The 20819-nt window shown below is 38.6% G+C and overlaps 1 protein-coding gene across 1 annotated transcript; it reads right to left on the reverse strand.

The window, feature by feature from the left end:
• Positions 1-5019: 5019 nt before the first annotated feature.
• Positions 5020-19750, reverse strand: LOC121949708 (guanine nucleotide-binding protein G(i) subunit alpha-1). The gene is made up of 9 exons (XM_042495434.2): positions 19268-19750; positions 13232-13274; positions 11955-12096; positions 10765-10922; positions 10484-10612; positions 9458-9587; positions 9208-9361; positions 6271-6463; positions 5020-6167 (listed from the first exon to the last, which is right to left on the reverse strand). The coding sequence occupies exons 1-8, from the start codon at positions 19383-19385 to the stop codon at positions 6273-6275; spliced, it is 1065 nt and encodes a 354-aa protein (XP_042351368.1). The 5' UTR covers positions 19386-19750; the 3' UTR covers positions 5020-6167; positions 6271-6272.
• Positions 19751-20819: the final 1069 nt, after the last annotated feature.

The raw sequence follows: 20819 nt of genomic DNA on the forward strand, positions 1-20819 counted from the left end.
CATAAAATGTTCTTTTATAAAAACGTTCCCACAGTGTTACATGAGAACGAAGGAAGAACATTTTAAAAGCAACACTGAGAACATGTTATTGAGGCCTGAGATTACACTTATTTTTTATGAAAATGTAATGTAATGTGATGTGTTAACAAAAGAAAAAGAAAACTTGAAGCTAAAAATGTTACTACCCTACTGGAGAAAAAAAACAGCTAAAAAACAGTTCATGGTGGTAGCTGATGTTAGTTGGTTTTAACTGGTCGAAGATGGTCTTAGATGGTCCTGACCCAGTTCTTGCTGGTCTTAGATGGTCCTGACCCAGTTCTTGCTGGTCTTAGATGGTCCTGACCCAGTTCTTGCTGGTCTTTGATGGTTTAGCTGGGGGGGGCACCAGCCACATATTTATCTTTATGCATAACACATGACAGAAGACTTGACTGATTTTTTTGCTTTTCGTACTTCCCCTCATGACACTGTTATTTCTTCATACCCATTGATTTGGTTTCTATTTTACAGGATCTTTAAATGATAAACCAGCTAGATTGACCATCACAAGCTGGTGCCAGCAGCTAAACCTTAAAAAATTATGCGAGGACAAACTTAAGCCGGTCAAATAAATCTGGTCAACCAGCTTAACCATCTCAAACTGGTCAAGTTGTTTTTTTCATAAGGGATATTATTAAGGCCTGAGTTTACACAACTTTTTTAAATAAAAAATGTACTGTAATGTGATATGTTGACAAAAAAATACATTTTTAACATTGTTTTGATGTTGATAGAGAATGTACCTTTAAGAGGAACGTTCTGACATTACTAAAACATTGCATTGATCGCATTGTAACATTCTCAGAACGTTTTTAGAACCAAACAGTGCTAGCTGGGTTACATGCCGTCCCGTGTGGAGATGTTTTCAGCCTGTTGGACAGTCTGCTGACAATGAGGAGACGCAGATCGTGAGACAGATAGTCTGCTGCAGAGCTAATGTTGGCTAGCTGCTTAGATTGCATATGCAAATATGAATGTTTAAACTTTTGTCAACATGCTGCACGTCGTCTGATCGGCTATAATTCTCCAAATTTTAGTCGTTCAGTTCACTTACTGAAACCACGAGCACCAAAAGTTCATTCACCATCATACACGGCCAGGTGCACGACAGAGACAAGGAAGTGGTGATGTCCTACCTGAAGCGTCAGAGAGTCCGAACACGTGTCCACTCCGCAGTGTTATTTTCATTCACTGTGTGAAGGTCCACCGATCAAAGCACCAAAACAGTTTTTCATAAAAGTAATCCAAGTTGTGAGTATTGTTTTCACAGGAAGAGTGGTGTTGTGGTATGGCGACTGCCATAAACCGACTGTCGTAAGACACGCGCTCTCTCGCTCGCTCTCTCTCTCTCTTATACTATTATAATATTGAACTATTTGATTCTGAAAGCTGCTAATTAGCTGGTTATTTAAAGTTTGTTTTCTGTTGCTTTAGTGTGAATTTTTACGCTGTTTGCTGTTGCGTTATCAGTCTTCTTGTTGTTTTATGTGAAATTCTTCATGCTGCTGTCTTGGCCGGACTTGAGAAAAGAGATTCAGGATCTGAATGGGACTACTCCTGGTTAAATAAAGGATAAACAAAAAATAAAAAATAAAATAAATAGCGGCCTATATCTCATTTTGTAATTTGCAATGATTTGACAATGCACCTCAGGCAATGTTGCAGAGTAATATAAAAGTAATGTAATTAATAGTGTAACTAATTACTTTCTTCAGGTAGCAATTAGGTAAAGGAATGCATTACTCTTTTTAAAAGTAACAAGTGATGTGTAATCCATTACTTATTTTTTTAAAATAATAACCCCAACACTTTTAGCGGCCTGCTCTTGGTAATGCTTAATTTTATATACAGACCTTTAGACTAGAGGGCTGTTGAAATTAGCTAGAGACCCAATAGAGACCCAAACGTTTTCAGTTGTTCTGTTGTTGGTGGTGGTGTTTTTTTTTCTGTTTGTTTGTTTGTTTGGTTGGTTTTTGCTTTTGAAGGCAGCTTCAAGTGGCTATTAGAAGAACGTTTTTAGCACTAAATCACATTGGCTTCATTTTTCAGTCCCAGAGGTTACCGTTTGGCAGATATTAACATTGGCTTTTAATTGAGCATTATTTATTTATCTATTTAGTATTTATTTATATATTTTAGTCTGTTTTACTGTTTTACTATTAAGTATATCATTTTATTATTTTTTAAAACACATTTATTATTTTAATTTGTACTGTAATCCTTTTATTTACTTCTTATTTACAATTTAAGTATTTATTTTTGTCTTTCTATCTATAGGTTTTATCCTGCCTCTAATGTTTCCTCACTTGTGGGAGTGTTTCCTCAGTTCCTTGGTTAGTTTTTTCATGTGCGTGCAGGTTTTTTTTGTTTTGTTTTATTGTATGACACACTTTGTGTTAGGCTGCAGGTTAGGCTAAAAGATCTAAACAAATAAAGTCTGATTGATTGATTGATTGACTGGACATTTTTTTTTAATTTTTGTTTTTTTGGACAGAGCCCTGCTAGCAGTCTCCCACTGTTTCCAGTCTTTGTGCTAAGCAGCTGCTGGCATTAGCTCCACATTTGCTGTACAGACATGAGAGTGGCGTCAATCTTTGAATCTAATCCTCAGCAGGATAGCCCATAAGCATAGCACCAGCTCTTTAAGGGATCCTTGAAATGTATATGTGATATGATTATGTAAAGTATCCCATGTGTGTAAAAAGAGGTTTTTAACTCCTAGACATCGATATGGACCTCACAGATCATTGACACATTATTATCATATAAAAACCGATAACTCATCATAACTTATACATTCTATCTCCTCTAGTCCTCTCAGATGTTAACCCTTTTAAGTGTCAAATATGGAGTCTATTAATCTACAGATCAAATAACTGAGCTGATTATGACACACAGTTTTCAGAGAGCCTCTTCAGATGGGACATATGGTTGGAAACTGGATTCCTTTTGCTTTGACTGCCTGGTCAGCTGCAGTCTGCTGTGCCGTGCTGTTTGATCACAATCATTAGCATCATCATCCTCCTCACTTCCCTCTTTCCTCAACTACACCTTGGTTTTGAAGAAGCTTCATATCCACACTCTTTGATCTCCCTGGGAGGGCTTTAGGGATTAGCTAAATGACTCTGCAGTTAGCTTTAAATCGCACAATGCCTCCCAAAATAGTGTCCTCTCAGCTAATGCCTAATCATTGTGCTTGAGCAGTGATGGCTTAGCTAAGTCTGCAAGACAGGAGTCAGCCTTGGCACCGCTGTGACCCATTTGCAGGATGTTACTTGCCATCATGTGTTTATGAGATATATAAAAATAGGAAATGACTGGAATAGGACAGTTGTTCTGATAATCCTATCACTATCTCTAAACTAATTCCTTTAACGGTTGATCAGCTCATGAATACTGGGAAGGATTCTGGGCCACAATTTAAAATCACCACAGCTTGGAAGAAAATCACTCGCTCATTCTCGTTCAGGATTAATTAGTCCTAATCTTGGGGCGTTTCCAATGGAGATTTTATATAAAAGACCAATGCATCTTTGTCAGGAACAATCTGTGTTAATTATATTAAAACTGGTGATTAGACTACCCTCAGTTCTCCTTTATGACCATCAAGCAGCCATCAGTCTCACTCCTGCAGTTACACAACCTGACCACTAGAGGGAAGTATTTACTGTGGGTTTTACTTCATTTGAGCATAAATATTAGTCATTTAAAAATGTATTTAACTTTCACTGTGTTGAATAATTTTTATATACAGTGCTTTAGACTTGTGGGCTGTTGGGACATACTTTCACAATTTCTGGGAATGCCCTAAGACTCACAGTTTTGGAGTAATATTGCACAGAAATTGAGCAAGATTTTCTCACTAAAAATAACCAAAGATCCAGGCCTCCACATACCGAGCTTACCGTCCAAGACACTACGATTAAACAGCAGTGGATAAGTGACAAACTTCAGTCACGCGTCAGTCATACATACAGTGGCACTGCAAAAAATGGAAAGTCTGAAATGAGGTTAGTTAGAAAGACTAACAGCATGAATGAAGGGGGATGATGGTCCGTTTGAGAAAACTTGGTCACCCTTCTTATTGTATCTGCCTTTTTTTGGATGGTGATGGGGTTTTTTTTGGTGTTTTTTTCTTTAAATTTTTCTTTATTTTCATTATTGTAATAATTGTCAATTCACTTTTTTGTTGTGTCTTTTTTTGCTTGTTTTTAATAGAGATGTCTGAGAATGTGGAAAGCTCTCTATTGTTAAATTCAAAAATCTTTTATAAGATTTAAAAAAAAGACTAAAAGGCTGTTTTCACATTCATCTACAGGAGGAGGGATTTTTTTCAGTTTTTTACATTTTTAACACTTTTATATAAAAGGTAATTTTGTGGCATCACAAGTTGTTTGGAAGCAAGTTGTCCAAAATTTGAGCTGCAAAAATGTGATTTAAAACCCGCAGGACACAAACACTAACAAACGCACTTTTCAGTGAATTAGGAGTAATCTTGTTATTAATCAGAAATTTTGCAGACAGTAGATGTTTTTATCGAGTCTAGTGTGGTTGGTGATGGCGATTTTGGGGCTGTTTGTGGTTAAACAAAAAGGATCTTACTCTGTAGGGATCCTTTCCATAAACTGTCAGACACTTAAAATATCAGTGAGAATCCGTAAGTGGCAAAAACAAGCACATTAAGTGGATGCAAATTGATAATGCTCAATTTTCCACAGTGGTTCGCAGCAGCGGGCTGTAGTGGTCTCTCTGAGTACCAAATTAAGATGTCCTCAATAGTCAATTCGACACAGAAACTTGAAAAAATAGGGCCCTTGTTAGAAAATACAGACGTACCCTTTAGCTAATAGTCAACTGAAACAAAATCGTTGAACTAATCTTTTCAGCTCTACTTGTGTGCCAACAGTAATGAACATTAAATGTCCTTAAACTGCATAAAAAAAACACAAATATTGACACAAAAACAGACAGAACTAAGTGTTTGTTGCATAAGTTGCCATGGTTTTACCATAGCAGCTCTTTTATTAGCAAAATCATGGAGATTAGTCCACTAATGTGCCCATCCAATGTTAACAGAGGGTCGGGGGTATAAGGGGGGATATGTAACTTGAAACCATCACACATCATGATCAGTAACGGTGCACGCAGCCACGTCTCGTCTGTCTATGCACTGAACACACGTCTACATATGGTCCTACTGTCTGCTACAAGGCCGCCATTGGCATCCTCTTTTCAAAGCTTCTTTTTGCTTCATGATTCAATCAGGAATGTTACAGTTTGTAGCAGCGCACCAATAACGTGTGCTCGTTAATTACAGAGAGTAGCTTCTTTTTGGTCTCTTAGAAAAATAAAACTTTGAAAGAGGATGACAAGTAGAGGAATAAAGTCCCTTTGTTTTATATTGTGCACACTCTCTCTCTCTCTCTCTCTCTCTCTCTCTCTCACACACACACACACACACACACACACACACACACACACACACACAAACAATCACTAACGCTGGCTTTTGGCCTCAATCAAAACAAAACTCCCACTCGCAGCACATTTGCAAACCACACACCCGAAAAGGTTTACGTACAGCTCTCACAGTATGTCAGAGTCAGAGTGAATTGGTCTACAGAGTGACTTGGTCTTGCTTGGTTTGTCCAAGGAGGCAAAAAAAAGCAACAATGAAATAACCAGAAAAAAAAAATAGATAGTATGGACTCGGGGCGGCTTGGAAAGAGTTCAATGGTAACATCTACACAAACCTAACGTCTAACTCAAAAAGAAAACACTGCAACTAAGGCATGCAAGGCACAAGCACCTACAACGAAAAAAGACAAAAAGTGTTCATTCATGAACAAAATAAAAAGTCAAGGCCCCCATTTTATATAAAAAATTTCAAATAATGATAATAAGGTCAAACAAGCACATTTTTAAAAACTGTGAAAAATCCCCGGCCATAGACAGTTGTACAAATATTTTACATAAAATGTTTTTTCTACACACCGTCTTTAAAACTTTAAGAGATGAACATAAGTTAATAAGAGGTTAAAAGTGACATTCTCAGCAGGGTCCAGGAAGTTTCCTCCAGTCAGAGTCCCCTTGAATAAAGTCACTCGGTACAACGGCCACCCGGCTGCCTGAACACAGAGAGGAAAACAAACACACCCTGATTAGAGGTGGAAAATGTGACAGAGCACACTTCGTCCAGCTCGTCCCTGAAGCGGCAGCAGGAGGCATTACCTTTAGAAAAGGCCACAGTCCTTCAGGTTGTTCTTGATGATGACGTCAGTGACGGCATCGAACACAAACTGCACGTTCTTGGTGTCGGTGGCACAGGTGAAGTGGGTGTAGATTTCCTTTGTGTCCTTTCTCTTGTTCAGGTCCTCAAACTGGCACTGAATGTAAGCGGCTGCCTCCTCGTAGGTGTTGGAGCCTGAAGAAGCAGCAGACGAACAAAATACAACACAATAAGGAGAGAGGTAGATATACACCACGTGGTTGTATGTTTCTGCACTCACAGTGAAGCATCCACGTCTCTGAAAACATTGACGCTTCACACAGAAGATTGATAAAATCAGCACAATTTCAAGGTGGTTCCCGAGTTATGGCCAAAAACATGTTGCATGAGGTCACCTTCAAGTTGACCTTTGACCATCAGACTCTTATCAGTTCATTCTTGAGTCCAAATGGATGTTTGTGCCAATTTTTTTTTTTTTTTTTTGGGAAAATCCCTCCCATCTTCAAATATTGCGTTCACGAAAATGAGATGGATGTAATTTCACAGCGACCTTCACCTTTGAACACCAAACTGTAATCAGTTCATCGCTGAGTCCGAGTGAATGTTTGTGTCACATCTGAATAGATTCCCCCAAGGTGTTCTTGGGATATCGCTTTCACATGAATGAGACGAATGCAAGGTCACCGTGACCTTTGACCACCAAAATCTAATCAGTCCATCCTTGAGTCTACTCAAACGGTTGTGCCAAATATGAAGAAATTCCCTCAAGGTGTTCTTGAGATATTGCTTTCACAAGAACCACACAGATAAGGTCATAGTGACCGTGACTTTGACCTATGACCACAAAAATCTTAATCAGTTCATCCTCGTGTTCAAGTGGACGCTTTGACCTGCATGCTACAGAGCAGCTTTGTGGTTTTGCTCCATTTTATCTGAGAATACTGGGATTTTTTTTTACTGCACTGAGGAATAACTGAAGGAAAAGGCTGGACACATTTTGCTTTTGCTGCACTAACACTGAGAATTTTACTAAATCGTGCACTTTGAAACTGAATCACATGCAGAGTCTGATGACTGTGAGCTCACTACATCATTATTATTATATTAAAAGGTTAGTTTGGTAACTTCAGTGGCCTCTGGCCCCTATTTATAACTTTTTTGTGTCTCAGTGACTAAAAGGAACAACACACACCGGACATTTGAGCACTGTAAATTTATGCTGAATAAAAGTTTTTGTTTTTGCCACTGACATATATGTCTGACAACTTCTGGAAAGGACCCTACAGAGACAGACTTTAGAGTACGATCCTTTTTCAAACCACAAAAAGCCCCAAAATCGCTATCGTCAAACCCACTGGACTTCATGTAAATAAAAAGTAATTCAATCATTGTAAAACACATCTCATTCAAAGTCCACAGAAACAAAGCAAAACTAACAAAAACTAACTCATCAGCTCTGGTTTGGTTGTAAAAACCCTTAATTCACCCGGTTTGCTGGTTAAAACATGCTGGTTCTTTACAAGCTAAAATTACTGTTTATTTAAATATTTTTGCAGCTGATTCTAATAAAACAAAAGCATATTACTCATGAACAAAGAGGTCTATCTCTTGTAAGGATCCTTTCCATCATTTTGTCAGACACTTATTATAACCTGAGCCTGTCGGTGGCCAAAACAAGCACTTTTCGTGGACGTAAATGCAGTGAGTGGTTACACTGCAGCCTTTTCCACTGTCAGCTGCAGCAGTCTCACTCAATGCTGGACCAGTTTAAAAAAATGCTGTTCCTATTAATGATTTAGACACAAAAACCTGTGGAAATAGGGTCCATGCTGAAAATGCAGAACTTGCCCTTTAACGAGAAACTTTGTTCTTGACAGTTTATACACTGGTAAACTAGACAGACTCCAAATGGTGAGTGATGGTCTGAGAGTTTGTGTTAGCTTTAGATTTTGATTATATTTTGAATAAATCTGTGGAAATCTGAAATCAATAAATGATCCGAACAAGAACGCATTGTTGAGAGCATGAGGCGGCCCACACAGTTGAAAAGCAGAGAGGAGAATAAAGAAGCATCTTTGTGTCGTCTGCAGAGACCGCCACGCCTCTGAGCGTCAACAAGGGGCCAACAGCACGAGTGTTTCAAAACATCAACTGAATGTGTTTGTTTTTTAAACCCCTATGTGAAGATCTTTTTGTGTTTATAGCATTATTAAAATGTTTATGATGACAAAGGTTTGTGGAAAAATCATTTTACGCTTCAACTTATTCTCAGGCTTCCCGACTCAAACCCAATGGGGGCTGTAGGACTTGTAATGCATAATTTATCGTATAAATTAAAAGTAGGGGTCGAAAAATATTGTTTTCTTCCGGGCTGATACCGATACCAGTCATTAGCAGTTAATGAGGCCAATAACCGACATGCATTTACAATAAAAATGAAAATCTTTCTGTCAATATTTAGAATTTCAACACAAAACTTTGTTTAAATACCTTTGACAAAGTCAAATGAAAATTTAAATAAAAAACTATTAACTAAAACAGCTCCCTGAGGTTTTACAAAGTAAAAGTTCCTCCCATGCCAACACTTTCTTTGTACTTTTCAATTTCATTGGTGATGATTATGCCACTACAGATAATCAGCAAAATGTCAAAAAATTGGCCCCGATAATCTGTCACGCTGATAATCTGTCTACCCTTTATCGAAACCTTTCAAGGCCTTGAGTTTGTATGATTAAAGATATTTTAATTTAAGGACCTGCAGACAGCATCACGAACAACCCAAATGCTGTCGCTTAAAAACTCAAAAAATGCTCGGCTGGATTTGATGTTTTATGTGTGACACTAAAACACAAAGTACAGCATTTGCATCAACGACACACCTGCTGTGTGTACGAGTGTGTGTGTGTGTGTGTGTGTGTGTGTGTGTCTCTCTCTCTTACCTGCGTATTCTGGGTAGCAGATTGTGAGAGGGCTCTTTTTAATCTTCTCCTCAAACAGGTCTTTCTTGTTGAGGAAGAGGATGATGGAGGTGTCCGTGAACCACTTGTTGTTGCAGATGGAGTCGAACAGCTTCATGCTCTCATGCATTCGATTCTGAATGAGAGACACAGACAACGTTGAAAACCAGAGAAACAAATTTAAAAATTAAAAACAGGACAGAAGTGAATCAGGGTGCGTAAGAGGTCTTACCATCTCCTCGTCCTCGGCCAGCACCAGGTCGTAGTCACTCAGAGCCACACAGAAGATGATGGCGGTGACTCCCTCAAAACAATGGATCCACTTCTTCCTCTCTGATCTCTGTCCGCCTACATCAAACATCCTGCACAAAGATCACAGACGCACACTGTGAAATAATACACCACACAAACACACGTTTATTCATCAGGATGAAGCTCATCTGTGATTCTTTATCCCGTCACTCATTGATAATATTTCAATGTTTCCCTTTTTTACTGCCGCTTTAAGCGTAGACCACTTAATTACAATAATATGACAACTCCATGGTCTTAATTTGATTAAAGGTGTAATCGCTAATCTTCCCTGATGTCTGTAACTGATTTTTTTTTTTTATGTCAATTTGGCAAAGTTTTGAATGCACGTTGAGGAGAGCTATCCTGGCTTTGTTTACTTCATTCATTCAGACTGACAGTGTTTATGTTTGCTAATTTTAAGGGAAAGAGATTAGCACCAAAGTTAGCAACTAAATTAGCCTCCCAGGCTCCCTTAAGGTGGACTGTTAAGGTGGACCACCTGTTTTCATTGTGGTGACAGCCGCTTTTAAACAGATAATAGAAAAACGAGTCTTTCCAAAATCTTTTTATTTTTTGCTGTTTGTAGTCCATTAACTGTTATTTAGTGTTAAATTATTGTAGTTGGGTTGTTTTTATTTATGGTGAATGTTTTTTATTTATCCATATTTGTATCTTATATATAAGTATACTGTACTTTAAAGTGTTAACTGTAAAGTAACAATTTTAAGTTTGTCTTTGCAATTAAAAAAAAAACAGTTTTGTGCTTTTTTTTTAAGTATATGTGCAGGCACCGTTATTGAAAGTATCCTTTAGCAGCCATATCGGGGAAAAACCCAAATGATATCCAACCCTACAGGAATGTGGGCAGCGATTCAGAGATCAGGAACCAGACTCAAAGAGAGCAGCACTGGTCATCCTGTAGATCCAGTGAAGTGACTGGACAACCTGTGGTGCTTGTACTCACTTGAAGTGCAGGTCCTTGAAAGTGAAGTGTGTTTCCACAATACCAGTCGTTTTGACTCTGGTTCTCAGCACATCCTGTTGGGTGGGCACATAAGCACCGTGGGATATCCTGTCCAAGTCGTTCAGGTAGCTTTGGGAGAAGAGACGCATGGAAAGAAAGAAAAATTTAAGTGAAGTGAAATTGAAGTTCAGAGAGTGAAAGTTGAGAAAAGTTACTTTTTTCCGCCAAATACTGTCCAAAGCCAGTTCCTGTGTATGAGTCGGTCGATGCAGCCAACTCACTATGCTGCAGAGTCGTTGAGCTGATACTCTCGGGAGCGGCTGAAACAGGCCTGAACGCCTCCGTCCTTCCACAGCCGCTGGATGACCCCGGCTAGTTCGCCTGTCATGAAGCCCTCTTCTGCTGAACCCGCCAGGACGAACAGCTGCCGTGCATCATCCTAACAACACAAAGCTTTTCAGTCGTAATCCACATTTTTTCCTTGTAAAGGTAAAAGTTTTATTAGGGAAGAGTGTGTTTTTTTCAGCTGCATGATTGTGTAAAAATTGAGGAAAACTCTGCAGATTAATATTTACTGAGCGTTTAATGTCAAAACAAACAAACGTAATCATTGTACTGGACGCATTTCATTAAATTTGGCCTGATATCAATCCTAATTTCCTGGATTTAGATTAATTAAGGGGCAGTTATTTTTTCTTAGAAATCATAGTAAGAGCCCTGCCACTGACAAACATGCCTGTTTATAAGTGATGAATAAAAAAAGAATCAATTAGATGTCCATTTCAGTGCTTTTAGCCATTAGACTTTGCATAAAATTTGATTTCAAAAGCTACACCACATCACAGCAAAAAATGGATATCTGTGGAAGCAGAAAATCAAGGAAGAAAAGCTTTGGGTGTAAAATTGGTCACGATGACAGAGCCAGGCCAGTCACGCTGAAGCAGTGACTAAGCCTCTTGTTATGCCAAGGAAAAAAAACAGATTTTCAAAATGAAACAGGACTCTGTTTAGAAAAACAGAAGAAATAAAATACTCCGCAGTCTGTACTATATTTGTTTGCAGCATGTGGTTGCAATATACCTCAATTATACAAAACACCACACCAGTAAGGGCAAACTCTGCTAAAATCAAGGAAATGTTGCTGATTATTACGGCAGAAGTCGTTCTTGTGAACAGGCAGCTCCTCGTACTCAGAGATGACCTGAAGTGCAGCACAGCGGGACGAATCAGCTGCAGGAGCCCCACAGTTCTCATGTCAGTAAGCCTCTGTTTTAATGAAGTGCTTTGGATATGATACTAAACCCCTACCAGCTCTATCTGACCTGCTGCGGAGGAGGAAGTGAAAAGAAAACTGCCCGGTAGGGAATGGTGACATATGACTAACTAGCTGTTGCCCTTATAGCACTGAGCTATACATCCTCTAATGTCCAAGAGAACAGTGGAAATGCCAGCTTTGTTTTCCTCCACTCACCGCTCTAGCTGGATCCGCAAAGTCAATCTTGAGGCGTCCCATAGCTCTGATGATGGCGATGATGGACTGGATGGTGTTGCTGTAGACCACGGCCTTGTACTGCTTACACTCCTCCTCTGAGTAGCCCGCTTCGTGGATGATCCTGGCACACAAACAGAGGACATCAGCGCTTTGTCTCCAAATATCTTTTTCATGGATTAATTCATTAAATAGATTGTCACAAAGGCAATCTGGGCACTCTAAAAATATAGAAAAACAAGGAAGGACATCTTAAAAAGCCTTAATTGTAGGGGCTAAATCATTAAAAGAGCCAACATCTTTCAACCACTGCAGGTGTTCGTCAGAGCTTTAAATGCTTTAACCCTTTGACACCTATGCAAATTGACGTGATTTCTTTGAAAAACATGAGAGAATGCAATGAGAATCTAATGAGGACATTGCCTAAAAATTAGCACCAAAAGTAAAAGTAAAAAAAGTACAAGAAAATTATCCTAAATGAGAAAAAAAGGAAAAATTGTTTAAAAAAAAAAAAGAGAAAATGACCTGAAAAAAATGTGTCTAAAATTAATAACAATTCTGTAAAGTAATTTTAAATATATAATTATGATAATTATAAATGTATTTTTTGGGACATTTTGCTAGCTTAAAAAAAATCCAAATCTACCAATTTCCTCAAATAACTTTTTGCCAAGTTAATCATTACCTTTTTTTTACCATGTTTTTGAAAGAAATCAAACTAATTTGCCCATGGTGCAAAGGGTTAAAAAATTTAGAAAGGCATTTGAAAGCAGCACAAGAAAAGTGATGTCGATACAATATAAAGGCCTTTTTATTTCCTCATTCTCGATATTTTTGGAGCGCCTGGGTTGCGTTTCTGTGTATCCTGTTGCACCCGACTCAGTGTTTTATCTCGTGTGATTGCACAGAGATGATGACTCATCTCTCTTCTTCCGGACTCTTTAAAGACAATCGATGCCGTTAGTATGTTTCGGTTCATAGTACCTGAACAAGGTGACAGTCCAATCAAAGTGTCAGCAGGGTGTCAATTTTGCAGGGAACAAAGAATGAGTGAACAAATGCGTCAAGAGCGTCTCACCTGTGGATAATTCAGAGTTACATATGACGGGTGATCAGGTGCACGTTAAGTGTGTTTGCTCCGTATGCGTTCTGAGGTCAGTCAGAGGGACTGAAACATGACGTGTGTGCCGTCTTCTCTTAAACAATACTTGAAACACGGCTGGCGTGCTGTTAAATGTTTGATGTTGTTTCGCACTTACTTCATCTGTTTAACAATTGTACTCTTCCCGGACTCTCCAGCGCCTGAAACACAGAACAGACAGCACAGAAAATGAAATTACAGTTGATACAGTCAAGACAATTAAATTACTTCAAGTATAACCCAAAGGAGATACGTGGTATGAACATACATGCATTCACTTCTTTTTCTGTTGAATTAAGGTTTTGCGCCAACATGAAGCCTCATTTATCTTTGTTATCAGACTGCTTGAAAGGGTCATTCAGGTCTACGTTTGGTTCTCTTCTCTCATTTGCCTTAAATGAGCTGTGTGAACAAACATGTCCAGATTTTTTACTAAAAACACAACCGTCAATATTTTGAGTAGCTGTCAGGACATAGGAAGCATGCAGCTGCTACTAGGGATGTTCTTCACGACTAATTTCCCTGGCTTGGTTTCTTTGAAAACAAGAATGCAATGAGCAAAGAAAAAATAAATGAAAAATTAGCAAGAAAATGAAAATAAAACATTAAAAAGAAAACTACCTGAAAAGTAGTTTTAAAAAAATTAAATTACCTGGAAAAGGCTGTAATTGTTTAAAAAAAAAAGAAATAAATTAAATATGTAATTATGATAATTATATATTATTGTTGCTTTTTCACCTTGAAGTTTTTCCCTCAGTTTTCTAAAAATAATCTTGTAAAACTACGAATTTCTAAAGCATTTATTAACAAGTTACTCAAAGGTTTAAGTACTTGTGAAAGCCGTCTGACAGCAGCTCAAGGACAGTAATAAGCGTAAGCATAACAAATAAGACAACACATTGTGAAAACTCTCAAAATTGGGCACAATTTAGCTGTATGAATTTGTTAAATTATATTCTTCAGTAAGCAAAATCGGATTATGAATGCCGCTGAAATGTGTCGCTTTTTTGCACCACAGATTATACATATTGCACATTATGCGACAAAACATGACAACTACTCACCGCACAAAAGTTAACAAATAATAACTCTTATTGAAAACAATATTATTTAGGGAAACATTTCAACTGCATTTTCATGGGGGGAGCACAATCACGTAGAATTAGAATAATTTTAAAAATAAGTTAAACCCGTGGTATTTATGCCGACATGACTAGCGAGGGCAGCAACATTTAATCGCCTAGTTGACCACTAGCGGACACTCCTCGCTGCTAAATTGACGGGATATAATGGAAGCTTATATCCCACACCCAAAACAAGATATTATCATGTTTGTTATCTCTGACATGCAACACATCAGAGGCTACACTGTCACAGAGAGGACTGGAGAAGCGTCAATGGCTCCGTTCAGCCAGTTCACAGTGTAACTGGATTAATCAAATGGATCCTCCGTCAATGAGATTATACACAGCTTAAACATCGTCCGTTTACAAACTCGCGCTACATCCGACTGGCTTCACTCACAGCTGTCAGATGCATCTCATATAGACCCTATGATTTATATAAGAGCAGTATACAACACTACTTAAGTGTGACGTCATCACAGCCTTAAAAATGTAAAAGTTAGAAATACAACAAACATATGATGGTGCAAATCTGTGATGCATTTGAATAAGACGGAGACGTGCTTGGTTCATAGTCTTTCATATAGTTCTCCAGCTTCCTCTGAGATACAGGCGTGTTTTCAGCTGAGCACACAACATTTTAATTACCTTACCTCTGCAGGGACTCTCAGCTCCCTGCAGAGGAGAACTGTTCACCAGTTCATCGTCCCATATGATAAACAGACACGCACCGCAGACACAGAGCTAATATTACTGCAAACACCATAACATACTTAAATTTAATTTCAAAACACACTCTCACACCTCACTGAGCTGCTGAAATTGAAGGGCTTAATGGATGGCAATTGTGGCAAAAAGTGCCAGAAGTAAAATGTTTCAAGTTTAGGGCTACGCTGTACCAGGGAACACACGCTGAGACGCAATTATCTCCCAAAGCAAACAATAAATACCACGCCTCCACCCCCCATGTACATGAAAATGCCCCTAAGCAAAAACATCCCTCTTTACAGTTGCATTTGTATGTATGTGTGCAGTGCACACACAGTCAACATCTGAGGCAGTCCTCCCACTCAAAACACTTAACTCAAGAGCATGTCATTTGCAGATAACTGCATTAATGCAAACACTCCAGGTGGGATGCTCGACAGAGCGGCAAATTGCAATTAACACGTAAGGTAAAGCTTCAGGTCTCCGTCTTGCTCAGAGACACACACATGGCATGAAATGTGACAAATAACGTCACAAATGTGAACAACATCCATGTATTCAAAGACATATGGTAATCGCCCCATCACATAACAAACCAACCCCAGACATCTGATGCAGGTGCTTGTGGGAATCGTGACAGGGGGAAAAAACACAACCATGAAAATTCAAATCAGGTCCCGTCTCAAATGACGCACAAACATACAAGAAGCGAGTGCTGCAGCTGAGCGTCGTACAGCGCCTTTCACTGTGGTGAAATCACATCTGAAAACAGACGTGTGTGTGACCAGTCTGAGCAGAGAGCGACTACAACGATGCAGAATAACGGTGCGTGCTTGAAACATCTTGTCGACTGCTCAGTAGACATCCTGTTAGCACGCATTAGCTGCCTCTGTTGTGTGTATATAGTTGCCACAGATGCTTGCTGCTGTCAGCCAGGCTGCATAGGTTGCTATGCAACCTCATGCTCGCCTTTTCCTGACTGAGACAGTCAGCAGTGGTCATCAGCTACCAGCAACAGCAAGAATACAGAGATGTCAGACAATTGTAAAATCACATGTCGCAAGGCCTCCTCCCCTTTCTCCATAACAGACTCTCAAATGTGGAACACATTAGCAGCCGAAATAAAATGAACACTAGATATGAAGATTTCTAACAAAAGCGCTGAAGGTTGGCTGAAGCAAAATCAGGGGTGTGAGCTTTTTAAACTATTTTACAATGTCTTATAATTGAGTGTTGTAACTGTACACAACATTGATTTTTGTGTCTTCTTTATTTTCCCACTGTAACTGTATGTGTATTTCTATATAATGTTGATGTAAATACTTTTTGTCTTCTTTTGACCATAACTGTTTATGTATGCACGCTTCCTAAAAGCCTAACTAGGGACAGGAGTCGGAAACTAGCAACGGCTATAATCTCTATATGCGAAACATTAGTTATTACCGCTTGTTTGCAACAGGCTGAAGTTGTACTATGTTAATTCAAATTACCCCTATCAAATAATAAATAAATAAATAAATAAAATGTGGCTGTTTGCTCAGCCATAACTGTTGGATGTGGTACTGGTACAGCGATCCGATCATCTGAAGGTTTAATCATTGTTACATATGTTATATAACTTGAATGTTTGTTTAAGAATTACAGTTCAGTGATACAATTTTCTAAAGATATTAGCCTCTTGAAGCTGATTTAAATGAGTGTGGAAGTCCCCGTCTGATTGGCAACCTTATTCAAATCAGCGCACTAATGTTTGTCCCTCAGACATCCTCTCAGCTAACCTCATTTTGGATAAAACACAGCATGAAATCACCATTAGGTGCACACATTGTGTCATCGTTATTAATAAAAGGTAGTGATTTATATTGCTCTTCAGAAAGTGCAATTATAAAACATTTTTCAAGCCTTTTTTCCAGGTCAGAAGTTAACGGACACATTGAGACTAGCTGAGCTAGAACTACATAAACTGATATTCCCACAAACACCAACTTTTACAAAAATGTCTATATAATCAAAATGAAAGAGAGCAGAATAAATAAGGTGTTCATGTGGAGTAAATCACAAAGATCTCCATGGACAGAAGGTCTTTGCTCGATGTTTGAGGAGGTGGACATGCTAAATATTTACAGGAATAACTTAAGCTGCAATGTTGACTCCATTAATAAAGCTGTTAGTGAAATATGAAGATAAATAGTTTGAAAACCTTCTGTAAATGCCAAAATTAAGGAAATATGTGCATAACACAGAAGTTTGGCCCTGAACTATATGTAACATTGAACTTATCCAGAAGCTAAAGATATTTAGTTGCACATCTGAGAACTGCTGCTCTTTCTTTGGCCATCAAGGCTAAACGATTCAACAACAATCAGGAGGAAAACAGAATATGTGAGTTGTGTGATTCGGGTGGAAAGTGAGTCCCATTTTTTTTATATAGTACAAACTATGAAGATCTGATGATGACTTTCCTAAGACTTTATATTCTATTAAACGGCTCATAAACGCTGACATTTTCTGGTACTCAGATGACCAAAAGCTTTAATTATTGTGTAATTTTGATGTGTTTAAGTTTGCCAATTTTGTCTCAGAAGCCTGGAAAATAAGGCAACATACATTGTTTAGTTAGTACTTATTTTGAATTTTCAGTGCTACACAAAAATGTTCACATGATCCATGAACTCTGTCTTACATAATCAGTGGTGAAATGTCCAAAGAAATACTTTGCTACAGTACTTGAGCATTTTTTGAGAGTATTTCTATTTGAGTTTTTAAATTTCTAACATCTGTAACTTTAACTTTTTACACTACATTTCCTAAATAAAATGTATGCTTTTACTCCGATACATTTCCCCAAAGTGTCTTCATTCCTTACTGTTACTATTGTTGTTGTGTGATCATTGCTGTTGACTTTTTTAATGTATTCTTAGCTTTTTCTTTTTTTTTTTTTTTTTTTTAACTGTATATTGTTTCACTGATGTCTGATGACATGTTGCTGATATTTTGCTGCTTTATTGTTATTTTATTGTTGTTTAATTGTTACTGTTGTTTCTGCAGGGTGATCTTGAGTGCCCTGAAAGTCACCCATAAATAAAATCTACTATCATTATTATTATTATTATTATCACTTACTACAAAACTGGAAAGGAAGGAGGGAGGGAAGAAGGGGCGGACGGATGAATAAAGGAATGGGAAGGAAGGAAAATTTGTATTTTGTTACTACATCCTCGAAGTTGTGAAGTTGTTTTCTTCATGTGTTATGCCAGATCCATTTTAAGGTGGTGCACATGTAAAAAAGAAATAAACATCATAATCCTCCTAACTCTGACTGCTTTTTCCAAAAAAATTAACAGCACTTTTACTGTCATTACTCAAGTACACAACATAATAGAATTACTTTTGATATTGAAGTAAAATAAATATCAAATACTTTAAACTCTTTACTATTCTAATAGGTGACTTGAACTTCTACCAGAATCATTTCCTGCCAAGATATTAGTACTTTTACTCAAGTATGGCTTTTTATTTCCTCTTAATGTCATCTGATATTATGCAAGTTAGTCTCTGGTCCTGTCTTTTTTTTTTTTTGGTATCTTGTAAGCCCATGTGGACTGTGCATTACTGTTTGCATGACACAATAATTAAAAAGAAATCAATCACCTGTTAAAAACATGACCTATTGTCTTCCAGTGTGTCAGATTGGTAGATTGTAGTTGCAGAGTGAAACCGGCCCGAAGTGCGTTTGTGTTTATTTTGTGATGAATGGCAAACAAGAAGAGAGTTAGCTACTGTGATTTAAATTATATTAATGCCATCATATAAACACAACAGTTTAGACATTATCATGCGGGTAAACCTGTTGATAGACAACATCTCAGACACTAAGCTCTCTGAGCTAACTAATCCAAGCTAGCGCTGCTAAGCTAAGTAGCTAATTGCTTAGCTAAATTAGCTTACCGACTTAGTGCTGGGTAACAGCGGCTGCTGCGTGAACAAACTAATCACACAGCGGATTTATAACTCGTTTATTGATGGAGCTGATTTCATTTGGAGAAGAGGAAAAACATAAAGTAACTCCGGGAGCTACAACTTTTTTTTTTTTAGCTAACACCGCCATTCATAAAAAGCCCCGACAAACTCTATTGCCACTTGTTTCATCAACGCCGTCAACTTATTTTAGGAGGATTAAACTCATATTTTAGCAAAAATAAGGACGTTTTAACGCGTAACAGTTTGAGTTTAAGTTTTCATGAGGCTACGGGCAGTAGGGAAGTCCCTATCCAGCAAATAGACGGGGACCCCGTCCCTCCGTCCATCCATCTTTCTCTCACCGAGCAGCAGCAGCTTGACCTCCCGGGCAGCCTTTTCTCCGTCGTCCCGCAGATTCCTGTCGATCATCTTGCTCCGCTCCTGCGCCGCCTTGTCGTCCGTGCTCAGAGTACATCCCATCTTCTTCTAACTTCACCTCCAAATAAATAAAAAAAAAGCTGCAGACTAAAACTTTAACTACGAGTGTAAAGACATGCAAAGGCTACCGAGCTAGCATCCAGTGAGTGAGGCGGAGGCGGAGGAGGAGGAGGAGGAGGAGGAGGAGAGTCTCACGCCCAACCTCGCACTCGAGCTCCCGATTTCACGGCTAAAATGTTAGATAACTACACCGCGCGGCTCTCACGATAGCTGGCTCTCCCGTCTGCGTTTCGGACACCCAAACAGGTCGAGTAGAGCCGGTGTGAGTCGGAGGAAGAAGGGAGCGGACACCAACATCTGCGGCCGAGGCTGAAACTGTCCGCTTCCTGTTCTCACATACAACTGAACTGCGCATGCGTGGCAGAGCAACAAGCTTCATTCAAAATTTTAAGCTTTTTACTTCTTGAATTCAGTCCCCTGAGATTATAGTAAACATTTATTCCAAGAAAAGCAGTGTTGGATATTTGCTAAATTGCTATGCTGAAGTATGAATTTGAGGTACTTTTACTTCAGTCATTTTCAGAGGGAAATATTTTTCTTTTTACTTCACTATGTTTAGCTGTCAGCCTTGGTTACTTTACAAAATAGGATTCTTCGCAAAAAGACATCAGAAGAGTTAATAATTTTTTTGTTATGAATGAAATTACTAAACAGCTCATACAAGTACAGTTGCAATTACACACACACACACACACACACACATATATATAATTTATATATAGCATCATCTATAATTGTTAGTGTACATATAATTTTGAGTTTTGAGGTGTTCATTTTGAGGGGTTTTTGTTTGTGTTTTAACTCTTCATTAATAATTTTTAATATACCTTTGTGTGTTACATACATACTTATATATTTATATGTGTGTGTGGGTTGTTTTGTTGATGTCTCTTTCAAAACTCAGTGCAGATGTGTGTGGATTGGTGTTTGAGCGCTGCTTAGGTAGAGATGGGCGGTTATTAGTGATGGCGCATTACTGTGTCTCTCCGGTTAAGGAGCTGAAATTACCGTGTTCACCTGGGTGTTGTATTTCCATCAATGCCGATCGGAGCCGGAGGCGATAAAAACCTGTGTCTACTGCAAAGTCATTTGACCCAGGTGTGAATGTCCATTGTATGTGTTCTCCTTGCATTAAAAAGCCAGGTATTGGCGAGTGTTAGCGGGTTTTTGGTGCAGTGGGAATGAGGCTCATGAGGCTCCTTCAGTTCTAACAGATTGGTGGGGAGTCGCAGGCCTTTAAACCTGTGAGGGTGTGGACCCTTACAGAGTCGTTAGGGTCACATGTGAGTCATTGACTCACTGGGCCATCGTGTGGGTCATAATGTGAGCTGTTTATATATACACAGGGAGTGGGTCCTCGTCCACGGAGTCCACCATGTTGCACCGCCATGTTTCTATGGTAGCCCAGAAGGGACA

This window comes from Plectropomus leopardus, chromosome 7, assembly GCF_026936395.1.
Source record: "Plectropomus leopardus strain MGB_pleo_1.0 chromosome 7, ASM2693639v1, whole genome shotgun sequence".
Lineage (NCBI taxonomy): Eukaryota > Metazoa > Chordata > Actinopteri > Perciformes > Serranidae > Plectropomus > Plectropomus leopardus.

Bases quoted from the DNA above. Each gene is read 5' to 3' on its own strand.
- LOC121949708 (XM_042495434.2), bottom strand. From the start codon at position 19,385: ATGGGATGTACTCTGAGCACGGACGACAAGGCGGCGCAGGAGCGGAGC. The intron at 10,923-11,954 runs GTGAGTGGAGGA...TTGTGTTGTTAG, and splicing joins TTGCGGATCCAGCTAGAGCG to GATGATGCACGGCAGCTGTT. The intron at 9,588-10,483 runs GTGAGTACAAGC...ATCTTTGTGCAG, and splicing joins TTCAAGGACCTGCACTTCAA to GATGTTTGATGTAGGCGGAC.